The 15061-nt window shown below is 34.9% G+C and overlaps 1 protein-coding gene across 3 annotated transcripts in view; it reads left to right on the top strand.

Moving 5' to 3' along the window:
- Positions 1–15061, top strand: part of LOC150096521 (acetyl-coenzyme A transporter 1) — a 232696-nt gene that overhangs the window by 93693 nt on the left and 123942 nt on the right. For all 3 annotated transcript variants that reach the window (XR_016549809.1, XM_090408204.1, XM_090408203.1), the window contains exon 5: positions 2286–2470. Coding sequence is in view for 2 of the 3 variants with exons in the window: in XM_090408204.1 (XP_090264330.1) it covers positions 2286–2470 (185 nt within the window). In the remaining variant the exon portion in view is untranslated. The remainder of the gene's footprint in view (positions 1–2285; positions 2471–15061) is intronic.

Below are 15061 nucleotides of genomic sequence, written 5' to 3' on the forward strand. Positions count from 1 at the left end.
TGATAAGTATAGAAGCAGACATCTTTATGATTCATACTAATGCGAGAAGTATTCAAAATAAAGAAGATGAATTTGGTGGCTCTGATAGCATCAGCCTGGCCAAAGATTATTGGGATCTCTGAGACGTGGTTGACGGAAGATGATATAATAAGAGGAATCGAAGTAGCAGGGTACAGCATTTTATGGCAGGATAGGAAAGGAAAACGTGGTGGTGGAGTACTGCTTATGATAAGTGATGACTTATGTCCTCTAAGAATGGAGCTTTGGAAGGCAGTGACAGTAATGGTTTTGAAAGCATACTAGAGGGATAGGGCAGGTTCAGGATTTAGAGGTGCATGAGGAGAGAGTCTTCCAAATACTGAGTACTCTGGATGTCAGTAAAGCTGTGGGACTTGATGGTATTTCACCACAAGTTTTGAGAGAATGTACTAAAGAACTGACCTGGCTTTTCAATGAAAGTCTGGCTACGGGAAAATTACCTATGGAAGGAAGGTAAGATAGCACCATTTCATAAGGATGGTACCAGACTGGAAGTGTCTAATTATAGGCCAGTTTGTGTATCATCAGTAGTTGTTAAGGTTTTGGAAAAATTAGTGAGGGACTATATACGGAGTTGGGCAGACGAAAGTATTATCTGTGAGAATCGACATGGATTTGTTAAGCAGTACTCTTGCTTTAGTAATATGATTGTCTTTTATGATAAAGTGACAAGAGCAGTTGATGAGGGAAAGGCATATACTGGCATTTTTTTGGATTTTGCAAAGTCATTTGACATGGTGCCACATGATAAGCTGATATTTAAGTTGCAGCACAATGGTTTAAATGTCGGATTAGTCAACTGTATTCAGGATTGGCTGTCTGATAGGTATCAGAGAGTTGTGTAGGGTGAGACAATATCAAGGAAGCAGAAGGTTACAAGTGGGGTTCCACTTTTAACTTTCTGCCCTTGTAACCTTTATATTAATGAAATTGTCAATGGATTGCAAGGGGATATTCAGTTGTTTGCAGATGATGTGAAGCTTGGAAGGGTTTGCTGTAATAGTGGCAGTCCTGCAAGAGGATTTGAATGAACTAGACAGATTAGCAAATGAATGGGGGTGTCGGTTGAATGCAGCAAAATGTAAAGTCTTGAAGTTTGGGATCCATCGATGGGAGGCTGATACTCGATTGGAGGAGCTTTACTGGAGGAAGTAGGGGAGATGAGATCTGGGGGGGGTGATAATTGATATAAAACTGAAATTCATGGAGCATATTGCAAAGATGATGAAGGTAACCCAGAGGATTGCTGCAATACTGAGAAGGACGCTGACCTGCAGAGATAAGAGTTATCATACTGTTGTATAAGACCGTGATCAGACCCCACTTGAACTATTGTTCTCAAATTTGGTCCCTGGATTTGAAGGGAATGAATTAACTATGGAAAGGGTACAGAGGCAGATAACAAAGATGGTTTCAGGACTGTACAATATCAGTTATAAGGATCGGCTGAGGGACTATGGACTGCAGAGTTTGGTGGATAGAAGAAGGGGAGGTGATATTTTAGAGACTTTTAAACTGTTGAGAGGCAGTTACAGGGTGAACATTTGGGAGTTCTTTTGCTTGATGGACAGCGAGAAGGAGGCCACCCCTGGAAGTTGCAAAAGGAAGCTGTAATCAAGAGGGTGAGGAGTGGTTTCTTTGCATGGAGAGGCGGTTGAACCGTGGAATGCATTGCCTGAGAGAGTGGTGAGAGCAAGAACAGTCAATGAGTTCAAGGAGTGGTATGATAGACTTTGTTTTTCCTAAGAAGGACGTCCCACGATGAGTCTCTTGACTCCATAGACGTCTAAATAATAATATTAATTAATTTTATACATTCTTCCTGCTGGTTTGCCTGTTCTGTGGAATGAAACATTGAATTCCATGAACCTACCACTCAGCTCACAGCAATAGTTGGCAGTTTTTTGTAAAGTAAAAAACAATGGAGTTTTGATACAAAATGAAAATGGAACAACCATATATTAATGAAGTATGAAATCAAAGTGCTAACAGAAAATATTTTGAAATGAACTTTGGAACTGTTTATTAGTAAAAAACAGTTCAAGATGTAGCGTTTTTTTTTTTTGGATGAACTGTATTTTTTTCAGTTTTCACTACATAATGTATCAAATTTGTTTTGATACCTCTGATTTGCACAGGTCTTGATACTTCCGTTTTGTTTATTCTAAAATAGTACCTTTGTTACAATTATGATCTGATCATTTCATCATTCTTCATGCAAATAATTCTGATGTTCATTTTTTCAGATTGGCTTCTCAGCAACAGATGCAGCAACAGGCCTTAAACTGATTGAAGCTGGAGTTCATAGAGAACATCTAGCATTACTGGCTGTTCCTATGGTGCCATTGCAGATTCTTTTGCCATTAGTAATAAGTCGTTATACCTCAGGTCCACAACCATTATCAGTTTTTCTCAAAGCATATCCATACAGGTAAGAGGAAAAAGTGAGAATATGTAGTGCTTCATGAATTGTGGTTAGACATGCATGTGCACACACACACATTATATCCTGGTTAATTTGAAGTCCAGGGGACTGGAAATTATCAGCTTAGAATCAAACACATTTATATGAACCAACTAAGAGATCTGCCAACACCCTCCTTGTTGGAGTGCAAGTTCTTCAAGGTGGATGTTGGTTAGACCTTGCCTTTCCCACCTAACACAGAATCAGACGAAAAAAAATTGGTATACTTCACCAACACCAAGCACAAACTTGCCATTTTTTTGCAATCTGCAACAGATTCAAAAATAATAATAAATATATTCAAATCTTGTTAAATATGCTTGTATGAAACTTATAACGATTTGAAAAACAGTAATTTTTAGACTTTCCTGTCCAACAACTAGGGATAGCTACCATCACATATACAAGGTTCCCCCCCCCACCTTTAGGACTAGGTTTCTTAGGTTAACATCTTCAAGTTATTATTTGTATATGTGTTATTACAATATTTATATTGCATTCCAGATGATCCATACTTGGAATCCAATCCAGTACCACTTGCATCCATCAGTGGTCTTGTCTTTGAACAGTATGCCCAGCTGATTCCCACATTAGATGCTTTATTCTTTCTATAATGTCAGAGAATTTGGTTTAATTTCTTTCTCGGGTATTACTTTTGTGATCAGGGTTATGATACCAAGCATTCATATTTCCATACTAAATTTTGCTGCTTTTAGTTTTTGAATTTTCTTTACATTGAATAATACAAAATGTTATATTCAGGCAATAACAATCAAGGAAAAGAAGGAGTAGCCAGTATTCAACACAAAATACGAGGCTAATCTTCTTGAATGGCAGTCAGTCTCAAGTAGAGTAATGTGGGCAAATATGAGAATGGGGAACTGGACAATGAGACTTATTTGTGCCTATGGTCCCACAGAATGTTCTACTAAGGTAGAAGTGGAGGAATTTTTTGAGGCTTTAGAAAAAGCAACTGACACAATGAAAAAGGAAAAGTTGGTCCTTGTTGGGGATCTAAATAGTAGAGTAGGAAATGATTGTGAGACATACAAAAATATTTTGGGAAAATTTGGAGAAAAGAGCAAAACTAATAATAATGGCAAATATCTGTTGGATTTCTGCTCAGGACATGGACTGGTAATTACTAACACCATGTTCCAACATAAAAATGTGCACAAATTCACATGGAGAGAAGAGGCTAGGAATAAGAAAAGTCTCATTGACTATGTTATTGTTGATAGTGATGTTTTCTCCCTGGTGCAGGGACACCAGAGTGTACAGAGGATTTGAAATTGGAAGTGATCACTATTTAGTCTTGAGCAGGATAAAATTGAATTTCATATTGAAAAGAATAACATGTAAGAAAGTTTTAAAGCGAATAAAAGTTGAGCAGCTCTCAGATGTAAACTGTAGACTAAAATACAGAAATATTATTGAAAAGAAAATGAAAGAGTTTGAGAACAGGAATCAAACCTTGGAGATTCAGTGGCAAACTCTGAAGGAAACATTGATTGATTCTGCCAGAGAGGCATGTGGTGAGGTTGTGTGCAAAGATAAAAAAATCAGAACTCCCTGGTGGACACAGGAAGTTAAAGAGGCAGTGAAGGAAAAGAAGAAAGCATATCAAAAGTTCCTGGCAAATAAGTCAGCTTTTACTCTTACAGAATACAGAGACAAATGTAAGAAAGCTAAACAGTGTGTAAAACTAGCTAAACAAAAGTCATGGGAGGACTTTGGCAAGAATATAGAAAATAAATATCAAGAAGGTGGTAAAATATTCTGGAGGTTGTAGAAGAAGCTTAGGAATGGAGGAAAGAGTGCTGTAAAAGGAATTAGAGATGATAAAGGTGAAATGAAAACAGGAGAAAAAGATATCCTTGAAGTATGGAGTAATTACTTTGAAAAACTGCTAAATGAAACAAGCAGTGATGACAGCACAGTGATAAAAAACACTGACCAGTCATGCAGTCAGGAATACATATCCATACTTGAAGTAGAAAAAGCCATCAAAGGCTTGAAATGTGGAAAGGCAGCAGGAGTAGATGATATTCGACCAGAAATGCTGAAGTATGGTGGTATAAGAGTCTTACAGTGGCTGCACTGCATAGTTCAGAAAGCCTGGACAGAGGGACGAATTCCCAATGATTGGAGTAGAGCTCTCATAGTACCCATATATAAAAAGGGAAATAAAACTGAATGTGAGAATTACAGAGGTATTTCCCTACTGAGTGTTCCTGGCAAGATCTATGCAAGTATACTTGAGAAACGGTTGAGAAGAATTGTGAAAGAAAAGCTTGGTGAAGAACAAGCTGGATTCAGGCCAAATAGAGGCTGTCAGGATCAGATCTTCACTTTACGACAAATAGTCGAGAAAGCATGGGAATATAACAAAGATCTGTATTTAAGTTTTGTCGATTTGGAAAAGGCATATGACAAGGTGCCAAGAGAGAAGCTATTCAATACGCTGCAGTTATATGGTGTCAATGGAGCATTATATCAAGCAATACTTAGTCTTTATTTGAGTTGTGAGTCAGCAGTTAGAATTGAAGGAAGTACAGGAAGATGGTTTAATGTTAAATCTGGTGTGAGACAAGGATGTACATTATCCCCTCTGTTATTCATTATCTATATGGATCACATTATGAAGGAATGTGGTATTAAACCTGATATCAAAATTGGAGATCTTAATGTCAGCTCTTTGCTTTATGCTGATGATGTTATACTTCTAAATAAATCCGCTACAAGTCTGCAAGATTCTCTGACTAAATTGAATAGCTGTTGTAATAGATATGGTATGAAGGTCAGCAATAAAAAGACAAAGACAATGAAAATAGGCAGAATCATTGAAAATGTCAACTGTGTTGTGAATGGAGAACCTGTGGAACAAGTAAAACATTTCAGCTACTTATGCACAATTTTTACTGAAGATGGTAAACTAAATATAGAAATAGACAACAGAATCAGCAAAGCTGGTATCGTTGGAAGTCAATTGAATAAATTCATATGGAATAAGAAAGAAATTAGTCGGAACACTAAATTAGCTGTATACAAGACTGTGTTCAAACCAATTTTAACTTATGGATCTGAGAGCTGGGTCAGAAGTAAAACACTTGACCAAAGACTAGAGACCGCAGATATGAGAGTCCTGAGAAAGATTAGAGGCGTGAACAGATGGCATCAATGGCAATATCATATTAAAAATGAGGATATTAGGAAAGAACTTGACATTGTCAGCATCCAGGAATGCGTTAGCAGAACTAATCTCAGATGGTATGGTCACTTAAATAGAATGGGAGAGGAAAGATTAGCAAAACAAGTGTTCTCTGCCAGGTTGGCAGGAAAACGACCCAGAGGAAGACCAAGACATAGGTGGATTGATACGGTACAAAGTGCCTTAGACGATAGAAATATAAGATCTGATAATGTTGGAGTCTTGACAAGTAACAGACTGATTTGGAGGAAAATTGTAGATAGGAAGTTAGTAATGATGTAATTTTTTCATATAGTACTGTCATATCCTGTACACCCCTTGAGGGTACATGGCAGGAATTTGATGAAGATGATGATGATGAATGTCCAAGTTTGGCAGCCATATATCAATATAAATAATGCACTAGTTAAAAATTTTCCTTTTTTTAGGCATAGTGGTAATTGGGGTTTGAATACCACCAGAAATTTTCCAAATTTATTACCAAGCATTGTTCATCTTTTGACTGCTTCCATTGTATTTTGATCTGTTGATATTCATTGCTTAGTATATCTAATGATTCGCTTGTTCAGTTTCATCATAATCATTGATTTTTTTTATTTCTTTTTGCACATAGCTATTGAACATAACTTGGGTCTTTGTTAGGTTTATCTTTAAGCTAGTTGTTTTTCTAGAAATTTGGAGTTCACAGAAGTCTGTAGTTCATTTGGACTTGAAGTAATGATAACTGTCTCATCTGAAGACCATAAATGGGTTAAATATCTCCCATTTTATCCTTGGACTTTTTTTTCTTTTTCATCAAGAAGTTTGAATATTTCTTCTGAACATGCTGGGAATAGTTTTGGCAATAAATAATTGAGTATTGCACAAATCAGAGGCTTTCTCATAATCACTAAAACCAAGACCTAATGGGAGTTGGTATTCATTGTGCCATTCAATAATTTCTTGTACATCTTGAATGTGGTCATTTGTGTGCTGAAGCTACTTTTGAAGCCTGCCTGTTCTTTTGGCTATGCAAGGTCTAGAATTGCAAAGCCTGTGAGCCAAAACTTTTGAAACATTTCATAAATAAACTCATAGGTCAACAGTTTGTCTTCTACTTCACCTTATTTTGTGTATCAAAATAATGTGTAACACATAGGAAGATTTAAATGAGCCTACCACAGTTACTGATAATTGGTTATTATTAATTGATTAAAAAAAAATTAAGGAAAGGCAGACGTGGCATTGATTACATATTTAGACTAAAACAGATCACAGGGAAAAAAGATAGGAATTCAGTTTACAACACGCGTATCATGTATATATTATGAAAAAGCCTTTTGCTCATTTAATAGGTAAAAATTATGGAATAGGAAATGAGACTACCTAAACAGTTATTAAATGCATTTAACAGTCTATATAACAATATAGTGGATTAGCATAAATATTAATGATTTTATAATAGCAAAAATGTAAGCTAATCCTTGAGTTCAACAGAAAAAGCTACCTCATTCCTTCCTACTCAAGAAGCTAACTTTCTCCATATGGAATCTATTTTTATTATCAACAATGCAAAACCCCTTGCAAACAACATCTCTCCAACAAAACATCAAACTATTCAAAAGCTACAACAGAATCAAGATATAATCATCCTTCCACTGATAAAGATAATGCTACTGTCATCCTAAACACTGAAGATTATAACAACAAAATATTACAATTACTGCAAACAGACACTTACTCAATCCTTAACAGAGAGATCCAACTCGAACTCCACAACCATACTAATAACCTTCTTAAAACAACTACAGAATTTCCCAGGAATTTTCGATTAGCCCTTTGCTCACGTCATCCATTAATTCCTAGATTATATGGATTACCAAAAATCCATAAAGAAAACACTCCACTAAGACCTATTGTAGAAGAAATTGATTCTCCCACTTATTAGCTTTAAAAATATAAATTCCAGCCCATCCTCTTCTTTCATTAAAATTCTGTTGATTTTGTCTCCAGTATAAAAAACATTAACATTAAAAAAGAAGAAATTATGGCCAGTTTTGATAGTCTCCCTGTTTACTAATGTTCCTACAGAAGAAGGCCTTATGCTACTAAAAGAGAAATTATCAAAAAAGGTTGTCTTTATTAACTCACTGCTTTAATTCTGGCTATTTCAAGTTTAAAGACACTATTTACAAACAGAAATGTGGTTTAGCCATGGGTAAGCCATTATCGTCAATACTAGCAAACGTATATCTGGAATATTTTTGAAGAGAAAGCTATCTGTTCTTTTCCTTTAAAACCAAGAATATGGAAGAGATATATAGATGACATCTTTTTAATCTGGAGCCACTGTCCTGAATCTCTTCAGAACTTCCTTGACCACCTGAATAGTCAACACCCAAATATAAAATCTACTGTTGAATTAGAAGTTGATGGCTCTCTCCTTTTCTTAGATGTTAGACTCACTCAAATCTCTGAAAAATTAAAAATCTCAATTTACAGGAAACCAATTCATACAAATAGATATCTCCACACGCAGTCCCACCATTATCCACCTCAGAAATTTGGAATTATCTCTACACTAGGCAATCGTTCTCACTCACTCCTGTGTGATGATGATATCAAAAAAGAAGTTCAGTTTCTTCTTCTTACTTTTCAACAGAATGGCTGTTCCAAGAAAACAATTAATAAATTACTTTCCAATCCACTTCCTCGCCATAGTACAGATACAAATAGTGAGAAAGGCCACATTTCTCTACCATATATCAGCTCTGTTTCACCAAAATTGGCCAAGGTTCTGAAAAATACGACATCCGGACTTCATTCACTCCTCTTCCAAAACTCATTTCCTTACTGAACCGACCCTTATTTTGGCCAGATGGAGAAATCCATCGAATTGTGCATTGAAGAACATCAAAGAGACATTACATATGGCAGAACAAGAGCTAGTGCTCTGTCTAACCATGTTCTGAATTCTAACACTAATGAAGAAAACCTCATCCACCCAGTTTTATGGAACAAATTTGATAATATCTTTCATTGCTACGACAAACTGGAAAGAAGAATAGTAGAATCTAAAGAAATCTCCCTTAATCCAATACATCTTAACAACAACCTTAGTTATAATTTCTCAGACTGTCATTGTGCTGCCATCCAACTTTGGTGTTCATGAGATCTTGAACGCATGCATGCCCAACAATGAGATTATACAGAGAACAGCTTTAAATATTCAGGCACTAATGCTTTAATGTTTAGCTTTTTTTTTTTTTCACACTAACGCTTTGCAGTTTAGACTTTATGCCTTTACAGTTCTTGTTGGTTGTTTCTCTTTTTTGTGCACCTGAAGAAGTCGTCTTAAAGATGAAACTAGTCGTTCTGAATAAAAACCAGTATTTTATTTTTTATCTCTCGGCTTCATCATTAAATATTTAAAAAAAAAAAAAAAAACATACACACACACACACACAGGATTCCAGAAATCCACTTGCCACAGGCAAGTTAAGTTATCAGAGACAAGTGGTAAGTGAAATTTTGGCCTTGTTGTAAATTCATTCAAAATATATAACCTCATTTTTTTTTTTGCAAAGTTTACACTTTAAAAAAAAAAAAATCTCATTTACTATCAAGTTATTTGATCACTGCAGTTTCCTATGAATGTAATAAAGAAGTTTTATTTTCAACTAGGGGATAGTATCTTATGTAATTAATTTAATAAATTGATTCCTTTGTTTGTCAAAAATTATTTTTGCACAAAGATACTCTCAAAGATATGCTGTTTCTGAAATATGAAGTAATTCCAACCTGTGACAACAGGTGGCACTATTTATCTTTCATTCTGCATCTGCAAATTAATTTTGAAATCAATGTTTAAGAGAAATTTGAACACTTACTAGTTTGGCTCACCTACAAAAAACTGGGTGGTCTCAGAAACTATCTAGTTCACACATATCCTTGCAAGTTTTAACATGGTATCTCTGTTTACCAGTATTCCCATAAGTGATGTGTTAAATGTTATTGGAGACCTTTTTACACCAGACACCACAAACTTGTTTGAACACTTCGTCAGGTCCAGTTTTTTACCAGTGGAATAATGTTTTACAAACAAGAATTTGGACTTGCAATGGACAGTTGCCTCTCTCTTCCGTCAGCTGACCTTTTTATAAAGAGCTTTAGAAGACCTTCCTAGCAGAAAAAAAGCTCTTATATTTATTTGGAACCATCACTTCCCAAGTCTGTAATTTTTGTTTCTAGTTGTTCTGAATAAAAAACCTCACTACTTTAATTTTGGATATTTCAAGTTTAAAGACACTATTTACAAACAGAAATCTGGTTTAGCCATGGGCAAGCCATTATCGTCAATACTAGCAAACATATATCTGGAATATTTCGGTTTCTTTCTCTTAACACTTACAAACCTACAATCAGATTTACTCCAGAGCATGAAAAAGCTGTCGAATTCCCTTTCCTTGATGTTCTCAGCACTAAAAAAATTTGACAATGGTGTTCCTTTTCAGGTTTATTCTAAGCCTTCTCATATGGGATGTTATCTTCATACTTCATCCTGACATCATCCTTGTCAAAACTTAGCCGTAATCCACACACCCTGAAGAACCAAACAGTTTTTTAATACAAAAAGAGGACCAACTCAAGACTGAATTTCAGACTCTTAAATTTATTTGTTAATGGCTATTTCAAGATAGAGACATGATTGCAATTCTGTATATTGGCAGACTATCAATTCAAATAGCATCTGTTTTCAAGGACCAACATCAAAGTGACTTTTACACTGATTCAAGCTGTTCGTAGTCTCCTCTGGTCCCCTAAGGTCAGCACACTCTTCTACAATTACTCAGGGATATACAGAATTCCATGGTTATCGTTTAGCCTACATTGGACAGACAGGCTGTGAATTTGAGATGAAAAAGGAAAGAATATGTTGCAGACGTTGAGCGTAAAAGAAAGATCTGGTCTTTTCAGCCAAACTTCTAATAATAATAACCATGCTGCCAACCAGAACGTTTCAACCATGCCTTATTTAGAAGGAAATTTTTACTCCAGACTTTTGTAGGAATTGTTTATGTTGATCATTTCATGTGGATCACTGCCTAAAAACCAAGGATTTATATTAAGTGACATATGGAAATTGCTTATTAAATCTTTTAACATCATAGACTTCAACTGTACTAACAATCACCATCATTCGTCAGCTGCAGACAGCTAACGCATGCCATGACTCTATTTTTTAGCATTAATTTATTTATTTTTCTTTTCACAGTCTTTCAGCATTTTGATAACTTTCTTATCTACTGGTGTATGTTTTGATGTTTATTAAGCCCTGAATGAAGCATCGAGTGTTTTGTAGATGAGCTAGTAGGTGTAAGTTTCAAATTTTAGAGACTGTTAAATTTCATTGTGGTGTATGTTCTCAGCAAGTTCTGAGTGGCTGTGTTGGTAGAACCAGATGTGTTCCTTGTGCTCAGAAATTCTGATATTGACTGTCCTACCTGTTTGGCCATAGTAGGACAGTTCCTTGCAGTTGAAAACTGTCCTGATGTGGCAAAATTAACTGGAACCCACTGTATATTAGTTGCTGCTGCTGCTTCTTTTCAGCCATTTTCTGTCCACTTCTGGACAAAGGTCTCCTCCAGTTCTTTCGACCTTTCTCTGTTCTTGACAATGGCTGACTATTTGGTATTGGTAGATTAGTAGTGAAATATTCCTACGATAAGGAAGGTTTAATTTTTTTTAAGTAAATTTCTGTATAATACTATATTATCTGCTAATATGCTATATCCATTAGTACCAGAAATTTAGTACATTAAAAGAAAAAACAAATACCAAAATGTCAAGTGATCATTCAGCACACCATTAGCTGCTTGAATGTGCACTGAATGATCACTGACATTTTGCAGATTTTTAGAGAACTTTGTGTGTTCACTGTTGCATGTGATCAAGTGTTTACCCATACAGTGTATGCAGAAGTCCTTAGAATAAACTTGCAATAAACAAATTTGCTATAATTGTTTCTCACATTTAATTTCCTTTTAATACTTAAGTGTCATATGAACTACTATTATTTAGCAATTTTATTTTTATTATTATTATTTTTTAAGACATGCTCCTGAATAAGCTATTATTATGTCAGAAATTAGTGTCATGTAACTTATAATGTATCATAATTGAAAGAGTATTTTAGGGATCTTGCCTTAAGTTTAAAATTAAAACAACCTATAAATGACTACTAGGGGTAACAATAGTCTAAAGAAACAAGAATGCAGCATATATACATTACATTTTTAGTTTACTTAAAAATGTTTTGCCTTAGAACTGTGCATTTTAACATATGTTTTCCTGATCATACAAAATAATTTTATATACCATGGCTTGGAAACAACTTTTCAACCTGTCCAATTCATTTTCTATCTGTAAAATATGTGATATGGATTTTTCATTTTCTGACATTTCTAGCATTTATCAGTGTTGCTTTCTTCTATATTAAATTTCTCACAATACTAGTAACTGACATTTTAAAATCTTAATATGTGTACAAGAAAGATAATAGACATATATTTTTATGAACTTTGGCAGGGAAAGCTATTATTTTTACACTGTTTCAATTCTTTTAACTGTTTGCTCAATTAACATAATTTGTAATATTTATGATTAATTCTCTAGAATGCCGTGAACTCTGTATTATCTGAACCTCAATTAACTAAGTACCTCATATAACCGAATTACAAATTTTAAAGCAATCTAGTTCTGTTTTTCTCCACTGACCCAGATTCTCATTAAGATTACTTTGCTCTGTATGTAGAATTGCAAACTCTTCTTCCTACATTAGATGTGTTCAAAAACAAGTTGAAAACCATCCAGACTGATACATAATATTTATTTTGTTTATACTCATGTTTCTGAAAATGAATGTGAAAATTACAGGGGGATATCACTACTGTCAGCAGGCTATAAAATTTTATCTAATATTATTATTATACTAAAAAGAATCTTACCTTATGCTGAAGAAAGTATAGCTGAACATCAAGCAGGATTCTGAAGAAATAAATCAAAAGTTGACCCCATATTTACACTTAGACAGATACTAGGGGAAAAACGGGAAATATATCTTCAGGTCCTTAATTTATTTATAGACTTCAGAAAAGCATATGCCAGCATCTGTAAAAAAAAAAAAAAAAAAAAAAAAAAAAAAAAAAAAAAAAAAGCGCTTTGGGAAGTATTATATGAAGTTTAATCAAAAATTTGCGCTACTTACAGCTGGAGCATGGTATTGGTTAATGGGATTAGATTTGAACCTTTTGATATTAAGAAAAGATTGAAGCAAGGAGATGCTTTTCTGCCCATCCTTTTTAACTTAGCATTAGAAAAATGTATTTGAGAAACTAAAAGATGACACACACAGAACAGTAATATTAAGATATGCAGATGATATATACAGGGTGTTCGGGATAAATTTGACAGTTTCGTAAGGAAAAAGAAAATCTTCTTTGTATCTATTAAATTTAATGAATTGACAAAAAAACATTACAGGCAGAGTTAATTACAATACTATCAACAAGATTTACTCAAAATAACCACCATTAGCATCGATCACAGCTTCAATTCTGCTTCGGAACCTCGAACAAGCTGATGCTACAGTCTCCCTGGGAAGGGCCGCAAAAACTGTTTTAATTTTATCCATTAACTGGGCTTTTGTATTACTGGAAGCGCGATTGGTGTCTTTTTCAACTGCGCCCCATACAAAATAATCCATGGGGTTAAGGTCTGGGGAGTTTGGAGGCCAAACATTTGGACTGGTGAAGTCGTAGAAATTTTCAGACAACCATTTTTGACTTTTCCCAGAGGTGTGGCAAGGGGCCGAATCCTGCTGCCATACATACGGCCTACCATTGGCTACCCTTGTTATCCAGGGCTTGACTACAGTTAGCAACTCCACGAACAAAGCCCGAATTCCAATGCCAGGGTTCTTCAACACCTGTTCCTGCAGATTTGCGAGGAATTCTGCTGTACGAACGCAATCAGATCGTCTGCTAGGGATCTTTCTTCTTGCTACATCCTCGTAGTCACCATTGCAAGTCTCTAGTTCATGCCTGATTGTTTTTACTGTATTCAGGGAGCATTGGGCAGCAGTCGTAATATCCTTATTTTGATGGCGGGCACGAATCATCATGATACAAGTTATTCTCTTCCATGATTCAGGTGGGTTCCAGCTATCCATCCTTTCTGACATCTTGTATATGAATGAAGAAGGGTCCAAACTTTTAAATGAAGAGAAGTGTGTGTTAATACATGTAACTTACGGAAAAATATAATTAATTATAAATATGTCAAATTTATCCCGAACACCCTGTACCTCATGGGAGAAAATAATGAAAATATTAGAATAACATTTAGAAAACTCAGAACTGCTGCTAAAAAATTAGGATTACAAATCAACCAGGATAGAACTGAATATTTAAATTTATGCAGAAATCACAATCAAGGGAAAATGACCTGTTTACCATTTATAGATAGAAATGTAAAGATAAAATTAGTACAGAAATAAAAGCTAGAATATATGCTTTCATTAGATCTTATCATTTACTATCTTCCAAAATTCTATCAAGCAGAGTTAAAACAGTATGAAACACAATCATTAGACCTATTGTTTTATATGGAGTAGAAACCTGGAGCATAGCAGATAGCAATGCAGGTCTTTGAAAATAAAAACCTCAGAAAAGTCTGTGGCTCTGTAGGAGATAACCAAACATAATATGTAAGAGACATACTCAAGAACTCTGTAGATCCTAACTTTTAGTTGCTAAAATCAGAGTATACAGATTGAGATGGCATGGCATGTGGCAAGAATGGGTGAGAAGAGAATGGCTAAACAAGTATTCAAGATGAAGCCTGATGGAAAGTGACCTAGAAGCAGATCGTGCACTGGGAGGATAATAGCTGAGATGGGAATCCAGGACTGGAATGAAAGAGCTCAAGACAAAAAAAAAAAAAAGAACGGAAGAAGTTGTTACATGCAGCAAAGAACTTTAAAGGTTCAGCAAGTTGAAGAAGATACTTTTCATGTTAAATGTAGTAAACAGCACCATTGTAACTCACTAAGGCCTAAGAGCACTAATTTTGGAGGGTAGCAACAAACGAAAGCTCTCAGAAATTAATAAATGGATATATATTTTTTATTTATTATTTGAAATATTTAATTATCTGTTCCAATAATACTCATTTGTCATTGGCTAAGGACAGTATATTCAGACAGAAGGTTCTTCCATTGGTTTTTGTTATTGTTTACACTTTGTTTAATTATTAAAACCTATTTAGTTTAATTATTGAACTATATTATATTCATATTCTTACTATAA

Source organism: Typopeltis vanoorti, chromosome 18 (genome assembly GCF_054136105.1).
Source record: "Typopeltis vanoorti isolate ZY-2024b chromosome 18, IOZ_Tvanoo_1.0, whole genome shotgun sequence".
Classification (NCBI taxonomy): domain Eukaryota; kingdom Metazoa; phylum Arthropoda; class Arachnida; order Uropygi; family Thelyphonidae; genus Typopeltis; species Typopeltis vanoorti.